At 31.8% G+C, this 27,952-nt stretch overlaps 2 protein-coding genes and 1 long non-coding RNA gene across 4 annotated transcripts; 2 read left to right on the top strand and 1 right to left on the bottom strand.

Moving 5' to 3' along the window:
* Positions 1 to 3,424: 3,424 nt before the first annotated feature.
* LOC125385240 lies at positions 3,425 to 5,894 on the bottom strand. 2 transcript variants are annotated; one of them, XR_007224300.1, is made up of 3 exons: positions 5,755 to 5,894; positions 4,706 to 4,867; positions 3,425 to 4,331 (listed from the first exon to the last, which is right to left on the bottom strand). It is a non-coding gene; the product is annotated as an uncharacterized LOC125385240 (long non-coding RNA). The 2 variants fall into 2 exon arrangements; XR_007224301.1 differs by having other exon boundaries at positions 5,153 to 5,894.
* A 15,540-nt stretch (positions 5,895 to 21,434) lies between these two features.
* On the top strand, positions 21,435 to 22,807 carry LOC100647563 (flexible cuticle protein 12-like). The gene is made up of 2 exons (XM_003403255.4): positions 21,435 to 21,579; positions 22,454 to 22,807. The coding sequence occupies exons 1-2, from the start codon at positions 21,571 to 21,573 to the stop codon at positions 22,763 to 22,765; spliced, it is 321 nt and encodes a 106-aa protein (XP_003403303.1). The 5' UTR covers positions 21,435 to 21,570; the 3' UTR covers positions 22,766 to 22,807.
* A 2,624-nt stretch (positions 22,808 to 25,431) lies between these two features.
* On the top strand, positions 25,432 to 26,521 carry LOC100647683 (flexible cuticle protein 12-like). Its single transcript, XM_003403256.4, has 2 exons — positions 25,432 to 25,563; positions 26,012 to 26,521. Exons 1-2 carry the CDS (start codon positions 25,555 to 25,557, stop codon positions 26,324 to 26,326), a joined length of 324 nt encoding a protein of 107 aa, XP_003403304.1. The 5' UTR covers positions 25,432 to 25,554; the 3' UTR covers positions 26,327 to 26,521.
* The last annotated feature ends 1,431 nt before the right edge of the window (positions 26,522 to 27,952 follow it).

The raw sequence follows: 27,952 nt of genomic DNA on the forward strand, positions 1-27,952 counted from the left end.
GTTTGATGTGAGAGGAATGATGTTGGATGATGTAAAAATTGGGGAGGAGGAGGACTTTTCTGGCAAAAGGTCTATGATAAATATATAGCTGCTGAATGTATTTTATAGTCAGATAGTTGGCTTATTATATAGTGAGTTTAACTGCTGATTATACACTAAGGCTCGTTTTTGTCGTGAACCTTCAGTTGTAAAAATTTAATGTAATTTTAATTTTTTTAATTGGTCGTCTCATTTTTTGGAAGACACGTCACTATTTGTGATAGATGTTCTTATATTTCATCCTAAGAAATTTTATTTTATAATATTGTGAAATATTATTATTCCTCCAATACAGGTTTCTTTCCACAAGGAACTTATCTTCCTCTTCTGTAAAAATATATTTTCTCTTCTAATGAAAAAAAAAAAAATATTATCCATATTAGATATTAGCATCAGTTATTTTATTGATATGAAAATTATCTGTCTGAATAACACCCTTAAGACATCATCTACTTTGTGCAATAAATTACCTGCATTTAATAATAATTTAATTTTGCAGGTATTAAATCTCCCTGATAAACGATTAAAGGGAATGGCAAATTAGCGAAAGAACATTAAAACGTATTTCTGAATGATGTGACTGTTTAATGAAATCGATTGCATGTTCATTAGGCAAGTGGTTATTCTCGGTCGAAATGGCATTTGTGCACCTGCTATCCCTGCCATTCAAATATTACAATGAAACGTATCTTTGAACTGGACTTTACCGAAGGAACTTCGTCAGCAATGTCAAGGACCTTTTGCTTCTCTGTGTAGTAAAACGATAGTTCCTGTTCACACAGAGTATATGAGTCGAGTCACGTCAAGTTCATCTATGTTTAGATTACAATAACACTTACCTTGTAAATTGAACTCTACTAAATATAGGTAATCGGGAAATTCGTCTACACTTACGTCTATTAACTAAGAATTTTATAAATAGTCGAATAGTCGGATTCAAAAATTATCTTGTATTTTATTGACACAGAAACATAAAGCGTCAATTACAAGAAGATTCTTCATCGTTCAATCACGGTGCCAGTTGACCACGTTGAGCATACATCTTTCATTTCCCGTCGTCATTTACTATACTATAACTCTGGATCAAGTTTTATGCTATCGATACTTATGATTCATTGACTGTTTCCTTTTTTTAGTAGTTTAAATAAGTAATCTCTTGGTTGTGACTTTTGTAATCGATAAGATGATGATTCATGATATTTTGTATCGATGTAATTTAAAGTAGTTTTTTCTCTTTAAAATGCAGAATTATTTGTTGAAGAGATTCTTACACAGATCCAGGTCTATTTTGAAGAAAATAATGAGCTGGGATGTTCATGAAATATTGGTACACAGCAAGATGTACTATTACAAGCACGATGAAAACCCGAAGAATCACAAACATGTCATCCAATAAATTTATAGTTAATAAAGAAACAATTTTTCTCACAGACTACAGAAACAAATATTTAGTCCCGGAAGGGTTAATCAATGTTTAAAAAAAAACCGTAATAATATTACGAGAAGCTGGAGATGGCTCGTTCGTAATAGAAACTCTTTTCTTTTTTTTCTTTATCTTTTTCGTTGAAGAGGAGACGTGGAACGGTCTCAACATCTAACTCACAAGATGTTAGCGATTTCATAACCCGAATGATTGCCGGAGACTCATCGGATAGACAAAGGCGTAGAAACCGCGGCTACCTGTTGCCTTACAACCGAATGTGAAAGCCGAATCTGCGAACCAGCCAATACCTACCCCCCTAGCTCGTTTGGTCGTCGAAGTCGAAGCCTCGAGGCAACGTACACGCGGCCGTGCGTCCTTGGTAATTGTGACATTTGCTTTTCTCGGCGCGCGTACAACGCCGAGAAGAGCCGAGGAAAGTTAGTGACGTAACTACCGGTGACCTTGCCATTTCAGAAGAAGATACGGAGGATGCCTTCGGCTACCGCGTCTCCAGGCGTCTTCTCTCCTTCCCTTCACTTCTTTTTCCCTTTCCTTTCCTTCCGTGGATGTTACAGTGTATCGAAAATCATACATATTATACAATTCTCTCTCTCGTCTGTTTTCGACTCGAAAAGTAAAAATATACATATGCCTTCATTCATAAGTCACTTTAGAAACCTTGCCAATTTTGAATAGAATGCTCATCGAAGTAGGTTTTTTAGTAAGATTCCAAATCGAAAATACGGGAATTTATACGATTGTCCTCTTCATTTCACTTTTTCTCTTCGGTTACGTAATTTTTTATATTTGCTATTATAATTTTAACGGGCGTTGGAAGATCGAACGTAAAGGATTTCAGGTAAATGACCTATTGTCACTAATTCAGTATTTTCTTTCAGAATTACTCATACAAATTTTGTTTTACCTATGTTTAATTTATTGTACATTAATACTGGATTACAAATATTATAAATAAAGAGAAATTGTTTTTTGTTAATAAAATTAATAACAAATAATTTCTATTTTATCTGAATTCTTCTCTATTAAATTTCAAAATAAATTTAGTTTTCAAGATCAAAGATTTTTCTTTGAAAACCAATTCCCAAGTACATTTCAAGCGAAAGAGCTTCAATCTAATCTCAACCTTATTTGAATTATTTTATTGTTGTATTCAATTTGAATAGTTTAAATTGCATTGCATTTGACTTCTGAAATTCCAATCAATATTATGCAATTTCTCGACGATACAGATCGATTAGAATTCTTGCCAACTGCACGCGTCATTCTGAATGATTAACGTCCAATAAATTTTTTTTCTTGAACAAAATATATTTGCTTGTATTGATAATTGCATAAAAATGTTACTGGCACGTCTTTTATTCGCAATTAAAAATTTATGAAACCTAAGAAGTTGCCAACTATGTTTTCACATTTAATGATAGTTCGTGTTATTTCAAGTAGATGCCATGATAGACGGTCAAAGGGACTTCGAGGCATAATGAGAAGCATCTGAAAGTGAAATCGTTATAAGGATATTGAAATGTCAGTTTAGTCATTACTTGTACGCATTTCCGTGTAATGATCATCTATTTTTTATTAATTCTCCTTTCGAAAATATAGATTCGTTTGTATAATTTAATTTTTGCTCACAGGTATCGTCATTAAAGATATTTTAATTTAACTACAATAAAATAAATATTAATGATTTATTCAATAACTTTCTTGAGGAATTTTTTAAATAATAATTTCCCAGTACAATAGTTATCACAAACTAGTAATAAAAAGTAATTAATGTTATTGCTTTAAAAATAATATGTAGTAAAATCTGCCTTTGAATTTTTATTTTTAGATTGTATATCATCCAAAATATTAATGAAGATGAATGATTAATGGATTGAAAACGACCATATATAAACTGCGGATATTTATGCAACTATACGGTTTACTTAATGAAGAAATTGAACTTTAATGTTGTCAGAATTATACTTTAACAAAATTGTTAATTTTTCTTTTTCTTTCGTTTTCTTTTGGTTTAATTTTATATTTTTTATTTTTTGTAATGAATATGGAATTCTTATCCATCTAGTTTAGTGAATAGATTAACAGATATTTTTTAAAGTACGTACATATTTCAATAAGGATTAATTACATCTCGTTAGATAAATCTATTGTAATGTTTTCAAATGTTTTTTAGTAGCATTGTCAATTAATTATTATCAGTATCGATGATTTATGCCTGTGTCATCGATTTCAGGAAATATGAGAGGAGCGAGGGAACGTGTATCGGAATAATAGGTGTGACTGTAAATTGCATATCTAAGGAAATTAATATGGTAATAGGTATATAAAGCATTTAAATTGAACGGTAGTCAGCGAATAAGAATATATTTGTACATATACTTTAAACATGATTGTTCGTTTTCGATATAAAGAATGAAAATACATGAAATAGTTGGTATATAAAATTTTGAAACTATCGTATGTTTGTTTGAACAAATTAAAATAAATTCAAGTCCACAATTAAAAGTCTGAATACGTAAAATACAAATTGCGAAGTTTATCAAGCGAAGATAACGACACTACCGGAAATCACGATCCATTCTTCTTGATCTCGTTGCAATCTATACAATAAAACAACTTTGATTTTACGTAATCTTTAAATATTCCATTGCGTGTTACAAGAACCTGAATAAATATCTACTATGGTGAATTTCCCATCCACCTGTTAACTTTAATTTTCCGCGTGATAATCTGTTCAAATGCAAATGCGCAGACGTTGTCCAATTCATTATTGAACGTTTCTTTAATGTATTTTGTTTAATGGACAGTCATGTTGGTCAATGTGTATAATTGCATAAGATTTTAATACCTAGAAAATGTTAAATGTATAAGGTATCGTGAATATCAGTAATTTATGAAGTATTATTACTTTTAACTAATAAATTTTACAGTAATAACACTATTACTACTAAATTTTAAAAGATATCTATATTTTTGACACACATTAAGAGATCTGCTATTTAATAGTTTAAAAGAAATATATTGAATATCGTAATGTATAATAAAAATTAAAAAATTGGGTAATTTAATTAAGCGGAATATACTTTCGAATTAAGTTGTCCAGTAATTATTTACTATCATGAATCAGTATCATGAACTCTTTATTTGATAAATGAGAAAATGATGCATTTAATTTTAATATTAACATTTCTAACGAATGTTTATCATTCGAGGGACGTTTACCTTTAATTGATTAATCATCGTCACTTTTTACATTAAAATTGAAGAATGTTGTAATTTTCTCTACGACTGTGCATTCAAGGTCGAATAAATGTAGCCTCAGTTGAAATAGCGTAGCATACGATAATTGCACTACGTCAGTAACTTATTTATTGTTAGATGCAGCTGAAAATAATAGAATTTCTTTCTACAATATTCTTATTGTCGTAATAAAACCCCTATTGAGTCCTTAATTGAAGTTATTTCTGTGCAGGATGAAAATATGAGATCCACGCTGTTGCAAATCGATTCTATATATAATATTTAATTTGATAATTTAAGATGACGAAATACAAACATTTAGAAGAGGCACTTGACTCTTGCGTTCTTTAAAAGTTACACATTGAAAGTAGCTTCTTCGAGTAGAATGTTACTACGTTTTTATTATAATCTATCACAGCGAATACATACCTTTACATCATCTCTAAGGTTATATTTTCCTACTGATTAAAAATTGCGATGAAAGTCATTTTTAAGGTTTTGTAACTCTTATATCATGACCGGCTCTCTAGCAAGTAAAGTGGTTTATACTTCTGCATTCTTATGCAATAATAAAGGAAATAAAGACGTCAAAATAATGGAACTCGAACAATTAACGCTTCTATAAATAATTAAGATAAATAGTAACTCTTATGATTGATGTCTTCGCATACTTGGTATATTTTTATACATTCTTTTATGACTTTTATAATAACTCGGGATTAATGCAACGAAGATTTAATTTCATTTGTTTCAATATAAATATAAATTCTTTTCGTAGAATTATTTATTCGGATCATGATAAATCTATAGAGATTAAAAATAGCATAAATTCACATGAATATTAAAGAATATTATACCACATCTATTAAGAAGCAGAAATAATAATAAACTCTAGTAAGATTAACAATACAATTAGATTTATAAAAGAAACATTGTTTTCTCGTAGAATATTCTGTATATAGTAAGCAGTGCAATATGTTACTGTTATATTTTCAATAACTAAAAAGTTAGTAAGCGTTTCTTCTAATTACCGATTCATCATTAATTTGCACATTTTGATAAAATCCTTATCACAAACACACTATCATCACAAACTGACCAAACGATTTATATGCTCATATGCTGGTATATTTCAGTAAAACGCGTTACGCGACTGTATCTTCTGCGCGAACCATTAGCATTCTGTCGATTTGCAAGATACATAGAAAGAGCGGAGGACTTAATTTCGCCAGCAGCATAAGAGAACGCGGCGATAATTGCACAGTTAATTTGCTTAGCCGCGAATCGTGGTAAAAAACGTGTGAAATTGCAGAAATGTCAACGAGCCTGCGTTGTTTCGTTTGTACTTCTTCCACGCGGTTTCCGACACACGATATCAGTGTACGTCGACAATATGCTCGTGTCAGATGCGCAATTACATCACGATAATCTTTCTGTACCGACAACAACATGGAAAACGTGAGTAAACGTTGACAATCACCACTTCATCTGCTTTCATCGGTCCATTCGTCGAGCTTTTACCATCTTGTTGACTTATGTAGCGATGGAAAAATCAGATGGAAAGATCTTGTTTAACGAATATGACGGAACATTAGTTGACTGGACTTGAGGCCAACTTGGTTGAGTTAAAAGACGATGGATAGTAGTACTGTGTACGTATGTACGTATTTGTTGATTATGTAAGTGCAACTGGGAATATTGGTCGATAGGATATGATTTTGAAACATGTAGATTAATCATGGTATAGTTGTTAAGGATTTTTGGAAGTTTAATCATACATCATTTGATCTTAAGCGATGAATTTGACTCGTCATGACAATGCAATGTTTACAAATAATGATAGTAATTATCATATGCGAAGTATATAATGTCGATTTAGTCTCAATTAAATTGTACGTCAAGGGGTTAATTGGTGCGAATATTTGATGTCATTTTGATCACACGAATCTTAGCAATTCGATTAAAACCATCTTGTAATTATAAAGAGAATCATAAAATGGCAATAGAACGTGACTTTATTACTGTTCGCTTAAATGGCCCGAAATATGCCCGCTTGGGAAAAGGCGCAAAAGAATGTAAAATAAAATTAACAAAGATGATTAGTAACTTGATAAAATAAGAATCTATTCTAAGACCTGTAATAATTCTTTTATAAAGGAAAAAGTAAATGCTTTTATAAAGAAGATGCTGTTTTTTGTACATATGAATCTATTTTACTTTGAAATATTATCGTATTATTTCAGGTATTACACAATTTATACCTTTGGCTAAAAAATATAGACAAGTTCAACGATTTCTCTTCTCACATATTTTATTTTTTAAGATTTTTTTATATACATGTTTAGTTCAAGGTGAAGAAATAACTCCTACAAGCATTTATTAAGAATATTAATACATATTAAACTTCTAAACCCTGTTTTTTTTTTAAGCCATTTTTAGCACTCAACAGTTCCAGGAGAAGTATCTGTTTGATCTCACACATTTTTTTAATCGATTATACAAAAATAAGTAACACATTCAAGAATGATAATAACGTCTTATAAAGGAATAAAAAAAATAGCGAGGAATTTTCCATAGTCGCGTAAAGGAAATGCATTTACCGACTTGTACGTTACCATACTTAATAATGCGCGTTTACCCTTTCTCTTGAAATGATGTAATAGCTGATGTTTCTTTTCCAATGACGTAACTCTCGTAAAATTCGTTAAACGATTATACATTCTCATAGGAAACTGTGAAAAGGCGGATGATTTTAGTGAATGTGTAAATTCTATTATATGTAAGAGCATGAGAAAATTCTCTATATACATATTTGTACGTATAAGGTGTTTAAAACAGAAGGGCAGATTTTGTCAATTTCCAATACAAAAATTACAGAGATGAAAATACAAATTACAGAGAAAAATTACAATATTACAGAGATGTTAAATAATAAGAAACGAACAAATTATTTTAATAATATAAGTTAATACTAAGTTAATTGGCATCATTTGGAGCAGTAATGGTAATAAAGATATGTCGAATATGTGAAAAAATTATTTATTTAACAAATCAACCAAATAAAATCCTAATTTAAGTAAAAAATTTGCAGGTAAATTAATATAAATTCTGCAAGATCGAAAACTTTCCTCTATACGACAATTCCGTTTTATGTAATCATTGTTTCGTTTTTGAGCGTATTTCATAAATATCATAAACGTAAGATTCTAGATACGAATCTCACGGAACATTAAGATATTCGCTAGACAAAAAGTGAGTTCCGAATTTCGTCAGGTACTACATCCTTCTTCTATCACTGTTCTTCTTCGTCTTCTTTCAATCGCGCAACGTTACTGCAAAGGTCGTACTGCTGCATCTACATGAGAGGTAACGAGGAGCCGTTCTGTCGCAATAGCGAGACAACACGAGTCACGATCGGTCAAGAGGGGCTTCGAACCGAAATGCCGTTCTCGGGCGAAATTGCATTTCCGCAACCGTCATTTCTTCTGACCACGACGATGCACTTGCCCCCATCGACGAGGAAAGTCGGCCGTGAGATACTTGTTTCTCCAAAAATATCGAACAAAACAGGTGGACACGGAGAACGTAAGACGAAGGCCAGCGGATGGCATGGAAGAATATCGTGTGAAAAATAATAATTTCGTGTGATTCTTGATTATCTTGCCTTGACCGAGATACAGCTTTCGCTATGCGTTTATTGTCCTTGTCATGATGATAGAGTATTGCGAATTTGTACTTGAACTAGGGAAAGCGCTTTCATGTTTTCACGAGTGAATATCCACTCTTGTCCATAATGATTTGGATACTTCGAAAAATTATAATATATAGTTCTACTATGATTCTACTACTATATAGTTGCAGACAAAAATAAGTGGACAGATAGTAGATATAAGTATAGATACAGTTTCGTTAAATAGGGATCTTTTGGGATAGGGGAGATGTAAATATTAATTTCAATCATTTACCAAAAAATCTATAAGGATATATAATAAATAAAACTTGAATATTATGGCACTAGTACCAGTGCGATTAAATTTAATTGAACCTGCCTCCACCAGCTGTCCACTTGTTTCTTTTCTCGATTGTATGTATGTATAGTGACGTTCCTTAGACAAGGTGCAGATGATTGTACTTAAATGAAACTATTATTCACAGCATATTGATGATAGTTTCATATGACTTATCTCTCAGGTATTCGCCGTTGTTGTGGAGTTAGCAATAATCAATCGAGAGGTCAGCTGTCACGTCGTAAAAAGGATACTTTCGCAATTTTATGTAGGGACGAGCTTTTGATCGCTAATTTACTATCTTAAATAATGCGACTAACTATACGTACTCGCATGTCGTTACAAAACCTTCATTGCAAAAATGAATAAATTATTTTAAGTTTCATTAAATCGTATATTGAATTCTATCGCACAAATTTACTTCAATTAATGTCTGCAGAGACAAAAGTTCCAAATGAAGACAAGCATTCGTGCTTTTATCATTTTAGAAAATCAGAAACTTAAAACTTTTGATATGAACATCAATTACAAACCACCAACAGAATATCCTCACCCGTAAGGAAAATAATTTATAAATAAAATTTTTTGAGCAAAACTTTCTTTACCCGTACCTCGTTCATTCGAACAAGTTAATGCCGAGCGTCTATTATCCGACCCATGATACATACAAACACTTATTGGTATAATCACATTATGTGCGAACGTTTATTATCGGAATTACTCGGTTATCCGAACAATTTTCGGTTTAAACTATTGTATATGACATTTCACTATTTCCAGTTATTTCCAATAATTCATGTCAATTTGTTTGATTGGTTAATTATAGAGGGGACCTAGTTGGTGATGAAATAATTTGAAGGTTGTAAGCAAGAGGTGGAGAAATAGGAGGAGCGATTAACACTTGTGGTTGATCGAAACGCCTATCGCAAAGTACTCGACGTTGATATTTCCACGTGAACGAGACGAACTGGTGTTTTTCTTGGCGATGTCGACGTATCGATGCTTCAGGTTTGAATATGATTTACCTAGTAGTGGCCTTTGAACAGAGCTAACTACCATCGCGCCAATGAAGAAAATTCACTTCAATGACGGTGACTATCGTAGAACAGGTTTATTAATGGCGTTGTATAAATATTAATTGAATGAAGTAATGCAATGATGCGGAAGATATCTTGTTCGGTTTTTATTTAAGAAAATTTGTCGGACGCGTAACCTGTTTATTTTTTGTTAATATGTTTTATCAGCTTCTTTCTACCACTAAAACGAGAACTTCCAAATAAAAAACGTGTCAAGTTAAACAAGTGGCAAGAAAATGATTTATGTAAGCAATTTACAAGCCATTAAACTGAGATACCGAAGCTTCCTAGTTTTATTTCAATTTAATTATCAAAAAAACAAGTGCTGTGTTTCAATATAACGTCTTTGATCCTAAGTAAGAACGAAATAGTAAAATATCTCTTAAGAGGATCTTCTTCAATTAATTTAGTTACAGTTAAGCAACGGCATCTCTGTAATTGACATCTGTTACGAACAATATGCCTATTTATAATAATGTAAATATTGTATGACTACTCAATGACAGACTAGTCCAATGTATTCTAATATATAGTGTTGTATAAACCTGTGAAATGCAACTATATTATGGTAGCCGCTAATAGCACTCACAGGATACAACTGGATACAACTTAAAATAGATAAAATGAAAGTAAAAAATGCTGTCTTTCAACTACATTTCGATTCTTCAGCGTTCCTCGAATTTCAATGCTCTTCAAGAAACCCGCATCCTGCTTACTGAAAATTATCTTATCGCGAAGCGTCGTTCTAGCAGCACTCGAAAGATTCCTGATGATTTACGAAGATCATAATGCAACGGTATGTATACATTTGCAGCACACAGGTGGTTAGACCTCGTCATATAGCCGCGGTTTGCGTGACTGTTATGTCGTTGGAATCCGCGAAATAAATCAATTGTGCTCGCGTGAGTATGGCCGAAGAAGGATGCTCGAAGGATTAGGGGAGCCATGGAACGTTGGAACGGAAAGTTCACGTCGGCCTGTGAACCGCGATACTATGGCAAAATATCGTTGAAACCATCTAGGCCAACTGTATTGATGCGCCAATAATGTTGCTTCTTCTCTAACCCTTGCTAGAAGTGACTTGATCTACAGTGACTCACGAAAGTATTCGAACACCTGTAGAAATCTTTTATGAATCTATTACGTATATTGTACGAAACATTTTAAAATTTCTTTAGCACTGTAATGAGACACGAACGTGATGATTGAAAAATATTTAGTACAAATATACAAATCCTACGTTTCAAGATCATGTGAGATAACTCGCAAAAAGTTGCAACTTTCAGAATATCAAATTGAAAATGAAAGTTAGTCACTAGGAAATAGGAAGTGACTTACTCATTTCTTCTTCACAAATCAATGCTCTATGTACACATTTCATTTCTATTCAATTCACATAATTCTCAAGTTTGCGTGTTAATTTTCGAATATATTAGGTTGTCTCAAAAGTTTCTTTCGTTTTATAAGCAAATAATCGATGCATATTACTTTTTGTTTTATGTTATTTTATTGAATTACGTATGGTCCATTTTGTTCCAATAGAACCTAATATTATCTCGAAACCAACTACAATCTTGCACCAAAATAATTTGGTTTAAATAATCGATTAAAATAATAAAAATTCACATTGTATCATAATCAAATGTATTCTTTCATTCTACACTTTCATTTCTATTTCTGATCATATATGTGCAATGATTTAGCTTATTACTTATCGTGCAAAGAATTGTGCTCATTAAATAAATTAAACTTACGATTCTATTAAGTATGATAAGTATTTTTAAAAGAGTATTTATTAAAAGATAATTAAGTCAGTAACATTATCGTAAAGCAGTAATCTCTCGAACAACGTGGTGTTCGAACGTTAATAACGACTACTGTACATAAATCAGTGCTCGACTAATTGGAAGCAATCACAATAACCGAAGGAAAAGAAGGAAGAAAAAAATCGTTCAATTGGGTATTCCATTGATCCAGGTAAGGTAATGCCCGCTGGCATTTGAATTGCACGGCGAAATTACGTAATACAATAACTGGAAGAAGGTCTGAAGAGAGAAAGCGTATTAAGCAGCCGGTTACAAAGATGATGCGTTTCAGTGTTAATTGAATATCGGTGAAATTTCACCGTTTTATCTTTTCCACCAGCGCAATGCTACTTATGTATGTATTCGAAGAAAGGGGAGGAAATTGAATTCGCGATTAGTCTCTTCTGTGGATGTTATCGATAATTTATTCAGGACACGAACGAAATAAATCGATCGATACCGGTATTGTATACGAAGCATGATTCACGACAGCCAGGCTAAATGACACTTTCGAGGTAAAGGGGTAGATTTGTATCATCAGTGACCGTGCTGTTCCTTTTTCTCTTTAATCCGAGATACCATTTGAAACCTCACGAATGCATAATGTGCTTCGCGATTACTTATGATGATGTAAAGTGTCCTGGAACTGAGTTTTTGGCAGGCGGCAAGATAAAGTTTAAGAGCGATTTGAAAGTCTATTGTGATTGTCATTACAAAATAGTTTTACATATTGTTATATACGCGTATTATTATACGTCTCATAGTATTTAAATGGATCATTCCGCTAGATCATTAGGTACGAGGTATAAAAACGTAGTTACCGAGAATATTCTTGAAATCTTAAACTTAATAAATCAAGTATAAAGTAGGTATAGCTGCGAGCAATGATTTGCATTCAAACAATGATAGGTACTTAAATAATGATTCATTTGATCATAGAAACTGTTAATTCATCTACTCTGTATGATCTCTTTAATAGTATGTTCTTTAATATATCATATCATCGATGTTTACAAATGTCATTGACACATTGATTTATCTATAATTGTTAATTTTACACCTAATTAGTGTACATAAAAATTCATCACACTTCAATCAAATTCTTAATATTTAAATTTAGTCACATACAAACATCGTATATAATGTTTAGTTAGCTCCAAATTCAAAATTGCAAATATTTTTTATCTTATACTGAGATATTTAGATATATCACAACAGAATATAATTACCGAATTTAAATCTGAATTAATGTCAAATATAGTATAAATTTAGATTTCCATCATATTTAATTAAAGTAATAGAATACAATTTTTAATTAAATCCAAATCAATTCATATAATGCTCAGTTAACTGGAAATTCTAAATTTCCTATATATAAATTTAAGTCCCCATACACAATAATAATTAATTAATTCCAATTTTCATCACTAATAACTCCTCACCGCTCTGAAATCCAACGAAATTATTAAACTACAAAATTCAATGACGTACGATCGTAAATCGAGTACTAATTTATCCAACTCTACAGAAACAAGCCAGTCTAACGTCTATCATCTACAAAGCGCCGCGGATCCCTGACATTTTTGAAACACCCTCGCAACCTCAAGCACCACTATTAACAGAGGATCGATTCACCTGTGAGTGTCTCGGATAGTTTCAACGATAAAAACGTACGATGCGAACGCAACAGAGTATAGTATCTATGTATCGGTGGTTGTCTACCGACAGAGTGGTGGCATTTAACCGATCCGTGCCATCGTGTTCGCTAGTTTCGTTACGCAACCAAGCGCCTTTAAGTCGGTGGCGACGAAGACGATGTCGTCGGCGACGACCACGACAACGTCGACCTCGTGTGGTCCAGTCTCGATTCTTACGAAATCCCTCACTCTCGTGCGCGGGTTCCTCTTTGAAAAGCAACTTCGTATGCTCATCTCGTTTCTCACCATTTTATTCCTTTTCAATGGGATCGACACGACGAGTCTTGTTAGATATACTCGACTTGTAGGGTTAATTATTGTTCGATTAACCAGTGTATATATATATATAGTGGTTTGTCATGTACAAGAGTAAGTACACTAATCGACGTCAATGTAACGGGACTACTTAGAAAACGATGAATCGTCTTGTCGTAAGATCGTGTTTTCGAGAGAGAGTGAAATTTTCTGGGAATCGAGAGAATGATTGTGAACACATGACGGATGAAATGGAATTTATAAAGTGACTGTGCGTTTGCTTTTGGTAGGAAGATTTTAAGTGAAAAGTTTATCTTTGGTTAATTTTTCTTCGATAAAATTGTGTGGGTGGACGCTTGGACGTTGTTTCGATAGAATATTTGGAAAGTGATTATTTAAATTATGTAACTCTATATTATCTTTAGACCGCGGGTCTCTCATGCATTTTGTAACAAATTTAAATGTCTATAACAGTGGATACTTCAATTGTTTAATTAGGATAATATTGTATGCGTTCGTAAAATTTTTTAAGAAAAAAGGCATCCTCTATATAAAATATTTTTTATGTATATAAATTTAGGAATAGGCTAAGTTGTGTATAAAATCAATCTTAGTCAATATATTAGAGGATGAAAACTTTCTAGAATGGACTTTCTATAAGAGCATCAACTTCAACTGAGGAACTGAATTCCTGATTTCAAGGTCCTTTTACCAAGCTTCTTTCGAATTTGTTATACCTGCTCAAAGATGCTATCTAAAAATATCGATAAAATAATAATATTAATATTTTTGCTTCAATTTGCTTTGTTATAATAGTTCTAGTGATATACTTTATTTTGTTTCACTATATAGGTACCAATATCTGCAATCAGAAATGAAATTATTCCAGAATATAGAAGTATCCTTATTCAGCGATAATTTATTCATTCCATCAGACGGTGACACGAACGAAAGCTTTATTCTACGGCTTCTGGTAGTTTATCCAGGGATTAGTAAACTGAAAATAGTGAAACAGGAAGACCACATTTCGGTCATCGTCATCACAGCTCAACTCTGATATGCATCGCGATAATCAAACTCGTTAGATATATTTATATAAGCAAACGTAACGTTTGAACGCTTTACATCTGTTGCACGAACCACAAGATTGGTTGAGAAGATATCAGTGATGTATTCAAGTCAGTATCCCCGTGAGAAACATGACGAAATAATTGACCTCGCTTACGGTTTCAACAAGTTCCGGTTTCTCCTCGACAAAATATATAACGTATCAATCAGGTTTAGACTGGCAGAAGTCAAGATTGTTATTTTAATCGTTATAACAACTGAAATTGTTGCTCGCTTTCGTCTTCGACAAAAGATTAAGAAAGAGAAGAAATATAAAGTATTGTATAAATCCACAGACGTTTGTAATTTTTTTCTGTTCGAAAATCTACTCGAATTACTTTTATCAATAAATTCTCGGAATGCAAATGATTAATACGTATATTTAACTATAATTCTTGGGATTTTAATATAATGAAGTGATCATCTTTAAAATATTTTCATCAATATACTGTTTCATTTTGAATATAAATCTTTATTTACATTACGAGACAAAATATCTGTCATATTAATAATAACTTGTTATTTATTTTTTATGTATTATCAGCTATGATGTGTCAATTTCTTATACTTCCTTAAAGACTGTATAATTAGGATTTATAACCCTACTTGTTATCTTAATTTCAAAGGACTCAATGCAACCTATGGGCTACAAAATTATACTTACAAGAACAATTATGATAATATTTATTAATTTTTATTAATTTTATATTTAATTAATATTTTATAAATAATTAATATTTATTAATTTTATTAATAATTTATTTTACATGTTGCGATCTTGCGATAGAAGGCTTACTATCTTTAAACAAGGGAACAAAATTTCCATTTACATCTTGCATTTGGAAATTTAAAAGGAGACACACCGTCACAAATTTTTCAATTATAATACGCTATTATGTACATCGTGATTATTTCTGTAATTTTTACAATTTCTATTAAAAAGGTAGAAGGAATTTGATTACCTCGCGACCTCCTTCAGAGAACATTTGCTGTGTTTCTATGGGGTTGTTCGATCGAAAAGATAAAACGGACTGATGGTTAATGAAAATACGTTTAGTTTGATCTTAACGTTGATTTATTCTAGTCTCTGAGTAATATTTCTTTGTTCTTTAGAGAGGTATTGACATCAGAATTGCAATAAATTGTATTCCCTGACTGATCTTTGGAAACAATTTTTAGTAAAAAGAGGAAAAGGCAATACAACAAAATCATTAGAAGACAAAAGAGTCGTTTCCAATGGCTTTTATCGTATAAGGTACTTCAAACAACATTTTAAAGACACTTAAAAGCCATATCAGGAATTTCAAAATTATAGGTAAGAATTTACATCACTGACTGTTTCTAAGTTGAAAAGTTTACACAATCAATTTATAGAAAGCATTAGCGTCATTGATTATACATTTCATTAGAAATAAAACATCGACTGTGCATTTAAAAGTAGAAATAAATTTATCTTATAAGAAGATACGTCTGTATACTAAAAAATATTACAACAAATTGTACATTAATCATTATTAAACATGTAAGAAATTTTATATTAAAATTATTGGTACACTAAACTCTCAAAGATCTTAATATTATACAACGTAGGATAGAATACTGATACTATAATAATATATTAAATATAAAAAATCAAATGATTAAATAAGTTACCATGTTGTCTGCATTATTTGTCTGAAAAATGTCTTGAGCGAATTATTGTTCCACATTTAGAGTACATTAAAATAGCTATTGTAAACGTAAAAACAAAATTTATATCACCAGAATTAATAATTCTTTATAAAATAAAAAATTAAACGTGTAATTAAAAAACCTAAGAAGCAGAAGAGTAATCAGTAAACGTAGGCTTCGTCTTCATAACAGAGAAGACAATGAAGGAAAGAAGAAACGAGAAAAAAAGAAACGAATCATAAATTATCAATGACGATTGCTGTTACCGCTTGTTGCCAAGTTAAATCCATTACTAAACGATTAAAATTTATGTCCCCTAATCTGAGGAAGAGGATTCTCCATCGAATCGTATACAATCGATTATACAATATCGTCGCGCTTCACGATGAGCTGCAGCAAAAAGGGGGAAAGTCACGACCCGTGCGCCGATGCACGAGCCCGCAAGAACTCAACCGATTATCTAATGTCGTGCCACCTAAGTAAGTATATTCACTGTGAGCAGAGGATCCCGTGGGTGGGGAAACGTCTTAACGAAACCTGATCAACGAAAATTTCACTGAAAGTATGCACGAACGAAAGTAACAGGAATAGGAAAGAACGTGATCGATTTCGGTGCCATTTTTCTTATCTTCCAAGTTGCGATCGCGACACGTACATCGAGTCCTAATGATACATAAATCATGTGGTTTACGATTGTCACCTGTACACGATGAATAAACGGTGTATTACATAAACAAGTTTATTACGATGCGTTTTGTACAAAAAGAATAGAACAACAATATAGGCTATATAAAATTAGAGATATAAAATAAAAAAGTGGTAATGTTGGTTACTAATTACCAATAAGGTCGATCAAAATTAACCATGGTCGAAAGTAGTCAAAAACCATTTTCGCTATCGATAATGGTTACAAGAAGGAAGTTTAATCATCTATGATGGTATGATAACATACTTTTAAATGCTTAAAAGCGTAAATGTTATGTAAAGAATTTTTCTAAATTTTGGAGGAAGATAAAAGTAAAATTAGTGATCTTTTGGAGTTAGAAGTTCTACATACTTCCTGAACATTGGAGAATGAAAAGTGCCACAAAGAAGAACCTGTCTACGAATGTTTGACAAAAATCAATTATGCAATTTTGTTTAAAAATAGGCATAATTGTTTAAACCGTTAACAAATTTTGTTTTCTAGTTTTAAGTCGATAGCTTAATAACTTTAAAAGAGACATTTGGTAGACGATAGCCGAGCATCATTATAACCAATATTTCACCCTTCTGTATTTTAGTGACATTAGGAACATTATTTATGGCGTGATAAAGTATGTCTTAAATAAGAATCTGCATTTAAATTTTGTACAATTTAGATGAAAATTTTATCCCCTTAGTTATTATAACTTCTACTTCGCGACATGATTATTTTTTTTAACAACAAAATTTTTGTATGATAAAAGTTCCTATTAAAGTTTGCGTAGAATTTATCGAAATAGAACATAGAAGATAATAAATAAAAAAGGAACATGGAATCATTATTATTAAAATTCTTCTACAAAATATTTTATTCGAAAATTACAAGCGCCAAAATTTTTAAAACAAATGAATATGTTTGCCAAAAATTATAATACTTTGCTTACTATTTCTATTGAGTCGCCATTATGGGTTGATGTGATTGTAAAAAAGAATATCAATTGTAATTTAAATAAACATAGCGATTCAATTGTTATTTTTGCTTCAGTACTTTAACTATTATTTTTAGTAATTTCACACCTAACATTTATTTTTCGTAAACACTTCTATTCAAAAATAAAGTAGCAAGTTAATTCTCTCGCATCAATTCTTGTCTAAACAAATACAGAAGCGATTTTACTCTGTCACAAGAAGAATTTTGAATGTCAGGTTTCCAAATACATGATTCGACGAAATTGTACGAGTGTCATTGCCAACAAAAGAATCGATTATCTCAAATCACTCATTGTCAAAATGAAAACGTATCCCTTCAAAGCTACCTACGCTCTTGTAGAAATCCAGGGCATTACGGTTCAATCTATACGCATCTAAAAATCTAAATCAATAGCTAACAATCTCCTCAGATATGAGCTCTTATAAAATGGTTTTCATAATAAATATGTATTTTACCTAAAAATTTGTAATTTTGTCAATCTAAATATTTAGAATAAATACAATAGTACCACATCCTTATATTATAATTTATTCCAAACAATCTTTTTCCTTAACGCTATTTATAAAAGTTATTTCATATTATATATTTCTTTTTATTTACAATACATATATACATATATTAAAACAATATAAATACCATATATATAGATATAAATAAAATAAACATCATTCGAGCTTTAAATTAAAAATTTCATTTAACTCTTTTTATTTTGTTTAAACCTGTAATGTACGATTTCACGGAAATCTTTTTGCAAAAGTCTAGACAAGAATACTAGAAGTCTTGCAATCGATAATGGGTAAAGAACGTCGAGTACGCAAACGTAACTACATGGGAATCTCATGAAACGAGCCTGCCTTCTTTATTATACGCGTCGTTTGCCATTCTACGTAGCTTTCGATCAATTACAAGGATATAAAATCCCAAGGAAGAAAAAGAGGCCTCAAGAAAAAAGAAAAAAGAAAGAAAGAATCGTGACACAGAGAACATAGATCTTCTCGCGACCAGGACTCATCTTCTTCCCTTTCCATATCGTCTCGTTCCTCTTCTGCAACGATGCCTTGCTCTTTTGAGCATTAGCATAAACCTTATGCCATAAATGGCCTCCGACGCTTACGTAACACCCACTGACTTTCTTTTCGAACTTCCACACGTACCTTCTTTCTTCTCTTTGATCCCTTGTTTCGTTTTTTTAGAGAAATTAGAGAACGAAGGACGTCTTTGTTCTGCTTTTATAATGTTCCGCGGAAAAGAATGAGTAACTTAAAGCAACAGCAAGGTCGATTTGACGTAATCCTATACGAGACGCTTCCCCGCGATCTTTATTTTTAATCCTTGCGGGTTTGAATATATTTGCAAGATTTATAAACGAGTATAGTCCGTGAAAACAAGATGTCATCGGTGGTTCCATCAAGCGATTTACGCCACTGTTGCGAAACGCTACTGGAGGAAGGAATGAATCTAAAAAACCGCAAAATATTCCAACGGTAATTATCTAATTCCGATCTGTCGTCAGAGAGATAAAGTTACCTAAAATATGAATATATTTTAATGTGTTCAATAGTGGTATTGGATTTACTAGTAACGATATTAATAACGTTACTAATAATAAAGCGAAAGTATTATATCGTTGCGTAATGTATGTCGCTTTTCGCTAAAATTTTTTAAAAATTATTTTAAAATCATAAAACGTTCGACGTTTATAATGTTTATAATTTAATAATCCGAATAATCTTTCGTTGTAATAATCGATAACTAAGTAATATTTTGAATCACGAGTTGGCGATTAATAATGAATATGTATAACTTCTGATTAACCGCTAATTTTAAACGATCATGTCAATCGTGATTTCTGAAAACCAATATTAAGTAACGATGAATTATTACGTAGTAATAAAAATTGTCAAGATATAACAAAATATGAATACGAGAAAATGTATGTGTGCGATAAATATAATATTATTGCTTAATTTAAGCTACACCTAAAGCTAAAAAGTAACTTTCCATTCTTCATTAAGAGATTGTTACGAAAAAATATCGGACGGAAATGCTGCATAAAGTGAACGTTTTGAACGTAAGCATAATTTGTTCGCCTCAATTAACCCTACCGTGTCATGGTAACGTAAAAATTGCCGATAAAATCAGACATTATGCTTCTGATCGGTTATGTTTGTTAGAGAAGATCGAACGTGACTTTTACTGAATATCGGGATTCACCTTTCGGAGAGATGAATACTAGTTTGCGTGACCTCCGAATATTATAGCTTCGATCGGCGATCAATTTGTGAAAAATGTAAACGACGGTGAATGGTGAAGATCCATGTGTTGTAACGACAGACTAAATCCAATTTGGGATGAATTATGATACAACCGAGCGCTTGATCGTTTTTACTAATACATGCTTTCATTAAGAAGAGGTTCGATCGATTATCTACACTAATATTAGAATATTTCAATTTTGCATTTTCTGTAAAAGGAATGCGCAATTAAATTATAAGAATAATCATATATTATTGTAATATACTAATAGTTATTTACTTTACTGTTGGTTATTAATATATTCGTAAATTTGTTTTAATTATTCGTTATTAAATACAGTTTAATTGAATTTGTATGAGTGTACTGACTGAATCAGTGCATCTTTGTCAATAGTTGTAAGACGATGAACGAAGAATGCAGATGAAATGATACGAAAATACTTTTAAGACTGAATTTGAAACACTGATTGCATCGAAAAAAATCCCGCTTATAAAGATTATAATAATTTACAATATTTTAATTTTCCCAGCATGAAAAGATTTCTTTCCTATATAAATATTTCTACAGCATTGTAGTATATCAGTACCACAATCTACTATTTCACTTTTCCCTAAAAGAAACGAGAATAGAATGATGAAAGAGTATCCTCGAAAATTGACTGCAACTAAATAAATTTCTTTGCTATAACAATTTACAGTATTTTAATTCTATTTGCATAAAAAATTTCTCTCCCTTGGTAAACATTGTCAGAACATTGCATCTTATTGCGATAATACCGAAATGTATTTCTCAACGTTTTCTCAAAATAACCATCACTTGCATCTCCATAAATTCATATGCTCTTAAATAATCATCTTCTTTGTTCAGCTAGCCTGAAACGGTAATACCAAGCCCTATACATCTTCTGGAAGGATTTTCTGACGCCGATCGCATCCATTGTTCCATCCAAGTTTGGTAAGACGAGGATCCGTACAGGATCCACGGTGAAACCACGTGCGATTTTCGCTGCTGACTGCTCTTCCTCGAATTCTTGTCTGACATTCACCGCCTCTTCCTTTGTCGGTCATCGTTCTACCACCGCCAGTCGGCCAATGCCATTCGGTGATTTCGACATCTTCGCCGAAGAATTTTGGGAGTCGGTTCCTTGGAAGGGGTAAAATTCATCTCGAAATCCGACTATATAACGGTCCTCTGGATCATGATTGAATCAGTATCGTAATCTAACTCATCTCAGGTTAACACCTGTGCATCGTCTTTGACAATCTAAAGAAGTTCAATCCGAACCAAAACAAGCAATCATGAAACTGGTGCGTGTTTTTTTCGAGTACTAAGCGAAATTTATTATCGGATATCAAAAGTGTATCGTCGTGGTTTCATTCGAATTTCATCTTCTTTATTTCATATAAAATTACAATTTATAGAAACGAAAATAAAGAAAATGGAAGCTTCGTTTGCTTCCATTAGTGGATTTTTATTCTTGAAATGGAAAATGATCATTCGTAAGAGATCGCCGATGATCTAGCGATTACGAGCGTGCAATTAACGCGCACAGGATCGTTATGTACCATTAACGATAGAGCGATACTGCATCCAGCAATTTACGTTTAGTATCGTTTTTCTCTTGCCTATTGTTAACATGCAAATATGTTTGTAGAATTATTTTAAGTAAATCACCGGTAACGGATCTCCTTGCATAACATGTGCGTTCTTGCCACCGGAAGACAGTGACGAATCACGCGGGATAATTAAACAGGCGCTTGAAATAAAACAACGAGATAACATAGTGTTTACAGACGAAAAGCCAGTAATACTTCGTTGGGATTCACGGTTTAATGATTGATTTTAAAACGATCCAAAAGACTTTTAAAATAATCTTCAGTTTCTACCATATTGACGTTAAGACAATTCAAAAGAATCTTTAGATGATTTTTGCTCTACTTTTACCACGACATATTCAATAGTCAATTTCAAAACAATTCTAAAAGAATTCGAAAATAATTTGTATCATCTTTGTCTGTACTTTTATTATCAGACTATTCATCTACATGAATCTTTATGGATTCAATAGAACATACTCGTTTACGTTTTAGGTGTTTACGTTTAGGTTTACGTTTAGGTTTACGTTTAGGTATCAATATTCAATTTCATATCAAATGTTAATTACTTTCCTCTTCGTTGCAGTTCGTCGCTTTCGCCCTCGTCGTTGTCGCCGTTTCCGCTGCTCCTCAAGTACATCAAGAAGACGTACTGGTTCTCAAGGAGACACCCTCTGACAATATTGGCCTGGGCAGTTACAACTATGGCTACGAACTTTCCAATGGACAAGCTCATCAGGAATCCGCCGAATTGGTTAACGTAGGAACCGAAAACGAGTCTTTGGCTGTTCGTGGAAGCTTCAGCTGGGTAGACCCACAAACCAACGTGAAATACACCGTCAACTACGTGGCCGATGAGAATGGATTCCAACCACAGGGCGAACATATCCCTGCTTGAGCTGTACATACCTTTAGTTTTAAATAAACTTTGATTTAAGTATTTCCTTGGTATATTTCCTTCCCCTTTTTCACCGTTTATCCCCTCTTGTCTTTTTTTTTTTTTTGCTTAGTTTTTAGATGATGGAATTTTGATTCATGTATTTAAGATGACATATTTAACATTTATTGCTACATTGCGGATTTCCATGCATTTATGGGAGATTTAAAAGTGCAAAAATGTATAGAGTACATATAGTATGCAAAAATATAAAAAATGTCCATAGTAAAGTATTCGTTTTAATTTTTAATTAAATTGTATTTATTTAATTTTTTTAACTAAATTGTATTTATTTAATTACAAATGTCCATAGAAACGCAAACTTACATAAAAATCTACAGTCTATTAGTTTCTAGATTACACCGACGATCATAAGTATTAGAATTTTTAGTATGCATGAACCAAATGTGACATTTAGTACATATCAAACATTTTTTACTACCTTTATCTTTTGCTTATTTTATCGTAGATCTGTTATTTCAATTACACTATATGTCTCATGATGTTAGCATTTAATGGTAGAATACTAAATAAAATACATTTTGTTAGAGATTTCCAATAAATTTGTGATTAATAAGTGACTAACTTATGGCTGATATGGTTGTATTATGTATTCTAATCAAGTATTCGTCTTTTCATGCTTAGAAAACATATTTTCTTTTATTTCTTAAATACCAAAAAAGTTCCTTAAAGAGTTGGCTTTGCATTAGCTTTTCCATAGAGTCCCTATATTCTGTATTTACTACTTCTTGAAGTATATGAGATTTGAACGCTAATTATAGAATGTTTTAATTTGAAAATTACATCTTTTAAGAAAATGTACACGAGAACCTGCTTCGATATCTAGTTTAATTTGATTGATATTGGGTTAAAAGACTAGATTTTGTTGAAATGGAAGAATTGTAGATATAAGAAGTTTTATAGGCAGAATTAGTAATTACATAATTTCTTTTTATTTCAATTATTTAACGTCGTATCAACCAATTGTATAAGTTATCAACGACTCAAGCGCAATTTATTGTACAATTTGGTATGGGTTATGTATACAATTTGTTCATAGCAAGATTGTTGAATGTATTTTTTTAAAAGTATAATGTTGTAATGATGTAACAGTGATGTAAATCATATACAGAGGTATGAATTCTTTTTTAAATAGGGTGTCTGTTTAAAAAAATTGTAACTTTTCTCTTTATTACATAATAATTTTATTGTGGGTACAATATTATTATTAACAATAAATAGTTTCATTTTCCAATATATTCTTTTTTTCATTTAATTTGTACCATTATAGTATCGTGAGATACAATAAAGTTTCTCTAATAATTGTATTTAAACATATTTAAAAAACGAAGGACATTAAATAATGTTGTAAACCAAGCAATAAATTTATTGTTCCTTCGTTTTTTCAATATATTTCATCTACTGTGTCCACACAACAAAGTAGTTTCAAATAAAAAATACAATTAAATAAGCAGAAAGCAGAGGTTCAAATAAAATATAAAATTAAACTAAATCATTCGTTGGAAGAGGGAAAGGAGAATCAGCGATGGAAGGTATAGCTTTCAAAGCGATAATTTCACCTATTGAACATTACTACACGAGTTCGTAATGATGAGACACCATGATACGATTGCGTATATTTGACAAGATGGTGTCGTAACGATACGTGTTGTAAAAATAGAATAAATTATACGATATTTAGAATCGATTTAGAAATCAATAGGCGTTGATTAGAAACCAATTATCCTTGGATTATATATGTCATCAAGGATTTTCTTGAAGTTGTGCACATAAAAAAATGTACAAACTAAGTGAAATATAATTTTGGCACAATTAAAAACTATTTAGTGTCTAAATACAAGAAATTTAATTTCGCTAAAATAGAAAGAATCAATAAATATGTAGAAACTCATATTGCCTTTCATTTTACATTTTATATCCAGAATCCTCCTATCCTTATAATTATAGCAACTTTATCTTTATGAATTATAGAAAATATTATGTTTTCTGATTGTACTTCCTAAATTATGTGAATTCATTAAAATACTTCAAACTTGTCTCGAAATAATATAAAATTGTTCATTACACATTTTTTCTTATGGAGAAAAAATTATTCCGTGGAATACGACAGAAAAATAAATTTTTAAATAAATAATATCTTAGAACATATTTTCATTTTTCACATATTCATATAACAATCTAAACTAGATATTATGTTACCTATTTAATATAATTACATACTACGTGTTCTATTAGTTTATTGAGATTTATTACATATTACAATAAACTAAATAAATTATCGATATATTTAGATGGAATTTTTCTACGTTTTCGGAAATATAAAATTAATCTGAGAACTATCTTTTTCCTACAACTTTCTTTCATCACTTAAACTACATAGATAACATATGTAGCTTAATTCAGTTGTAGTCATCAAGTATACAAATATATTCATTATTTCTATAATTAACCTTAACTTATTTTAAATCAGTCTCCCAGGGGAATCCTCTATAAAATCTTATAAAAAATCAAATCGCGATCTTCGATTTCGCCAAACTAACACACTTTTACAACGAAGGTCGAGCAATCATAAGGTGCCTTTAACAGGACTAGGAAAGGTGAAAGGTGAGTTTACCGTGCAACCGTGCAATTTTTGGCAGAAGGGGGCCACTATAAAATTCGGGACGAATCTCAGTATCGACATCAGTCTTTCAATCGGGACTAACCAAACATACACACCTACCTTCAAAATGAAAACCGTAGGTATCATAGTAAACGATACAGAGATCAATTACAAGTTCAAATAGGTATAAAATCATTGAAAAAAACCTGATTATAAAATAATTAGAAGAACATAAAATGCTCAATATTCTATTTATATTAATCTTTGTCTAATTTTAATTTACTACACGTATAGCTTTCTCTTTTACATATTCTAGATACAAATAAATTTGCAATTTTTATTATTTTCATTTTTTTAATCTGTTCTACTGTATTGTCGAGGTAAATTTAAAGGTAAAAATATTACAAATTTCTTTTATATAGATATATTTGATATAGTAACATGCTAACAAAAATAATTGATTATAAATGTGTACATAAAAAATGAATTGATTATAGGCAGTTTATCAATTGTAAATTTTTATTTCCTAACTTTGTTGCTATTTAATGCTATTTAATTAATAAATGTACTTTAATTTCTCTTAGATCATTGCTTTTGCCGCCTTCGTCGCTATTGCTGTAGCAGTTCCTCTGCAAAAAAATCAGGAAGCAATCGTCGTGAAAGAAACTCCTTCTGATAATATCGGTCTTGGCAGTTATAACTACGGTTACCAACTTTCCGACGGACAAGCCAAACAGGAATCTGCAGAATTAGTCAATGGTGGATCTGATGGACAATACCTGACAGTTCGCGGCAGCTTCTCCTTTGTCGACCCAGTTACCAATGTTGCATACACTGTGAACTACGTTGCCGACGAGGATGGTTTCCATCCACAGGGAGAACATCTTCCCCATGTTTAAATGATACAAATATTTGACACATGACGTTGACCAATTGCCACACTCCAAGTACCATCTACGAATTAAGACGAGAACCGCGATTACATTAGATTGATTTTGTTGTTGTTGAAATCCATATTGTACATATTTTATGCGTATCTCGCCATAAAAACAATTGTACAAATGTACAGTAATATATTTCTGTTTTGTAACATACTTATACTAATGTATAATAAATACTTTAATTATTAAACAAGCTTCTTGTTTTTATATACACTCTTTTATTCATAAGTATTATATTTCCATCCTATCTTACACATGCATGTATTTGATACATAGTGTCTATACATATATAGGTGTATGTACTGATGTATAGCCACAAAAGAGATACGAAATAAACGTGACCATTATCGATAATGTTCTCATTAGTTACTATATATTCTTCTAAATTAAATGACGAATGAATTAAATACAATATGTATATCGTTCTCTTAAGAACCATTAAGCACAGACGAGATATTTGAGGTGCATTAACTATTAACTGGTGGTGATGTGAAACTCAATGCATTTTCACGCATCTCCTCCCGCTTACATTCCTTTTTACGCATCTTTTTCCGTTTATGCGCGCTTTCATACGTCTCTTCCAGCTTCTGCCTGTTTCCTCACCTTTTCATTAGCTTCCTCCCGTCTTCACCATCTTCCTCCTGTCGTCGTACAGTGTCGCCCTCTTCGTCTAACATAAGACATACATCTTTCCTTGTCGCACACTGTCGCCCTTTTTGTGCAATACAACATATGTATCCGTTTTTGTCGTACACTAATGCGTAAGGGAAATAACTACAACTTGAAGCATGATAGGTGACAAAACATGGCTTGCTCGTAGATAAGGAACGCAATATTGTACAATAAAATAAACATATGCTCTCGTATTAGACAGAAGGGCGACAGTGTACGATAAGGTCAGAAGTACAAGCGTTTCTAGATAGAGAGGACAATAGTATGTGACAAGGACTGCATATGAATGGTTCCAAACACAGAAGGCAATACTGTGCGACTAAAACATACGATACGAATGGTTCTAGACAGAGAGAATGAATAAAAGTCGGCAAATTCTCCTTAATAGAGCAAAGCATTAATTGGTACAGCTAATAATCAATAAATAATTTCAGCAATTTCTACAACATCAAATAAGTTTATCTTTAATTAATATTATTCAAATATGATTATAGTACTTTCAAAATTAGTTTATTATATTATTAGGTCGCCCGGAAAGTTCTTTTCGCGTTCGCCACTCGGGGCCTTATCTCGTTCTGCTTAAGTAAACAAACCACCAGATCACTCTACCGGTAGAGTCTCATTCGGGACGCTTTGGAGAATGGACGTCTTGACGAGTTGCTTCCGCTAACCGAGTGTATGTACGAAGATATAGGATTGTTTGAGTTTCGATGTGATTCTAATGGGTTGTAATTGGTCAATGTGGCGGGAAGTGTAATAATAATTACAAGGAGGTAGTGAGATGAAGATAGGGGTATGAGTGAACTGAGGTGGCAGAAGAATGCATGAGAGTGGAATATTTTTGGGTGATCTGAGGGTGAGTGAGTGTGTGGCAATGAAGATAGAGTTGTCGTGTATGATGATTGAGTGAGT

Source organism: Bombus terrestris, chromosome 6 (assembly GCF_910591885.1).
Source record: "Bombus terrestris chromosome 6, iyBomTerr1.2, whole genome shotgun sequence".
In the NCBI taxonomy this organism is placed as follows: Eukaryota; Metazoa; Arthropoda; class Insecta; order Hymenoptera; family Apidae; genus Bombus; species Bombus terrestris.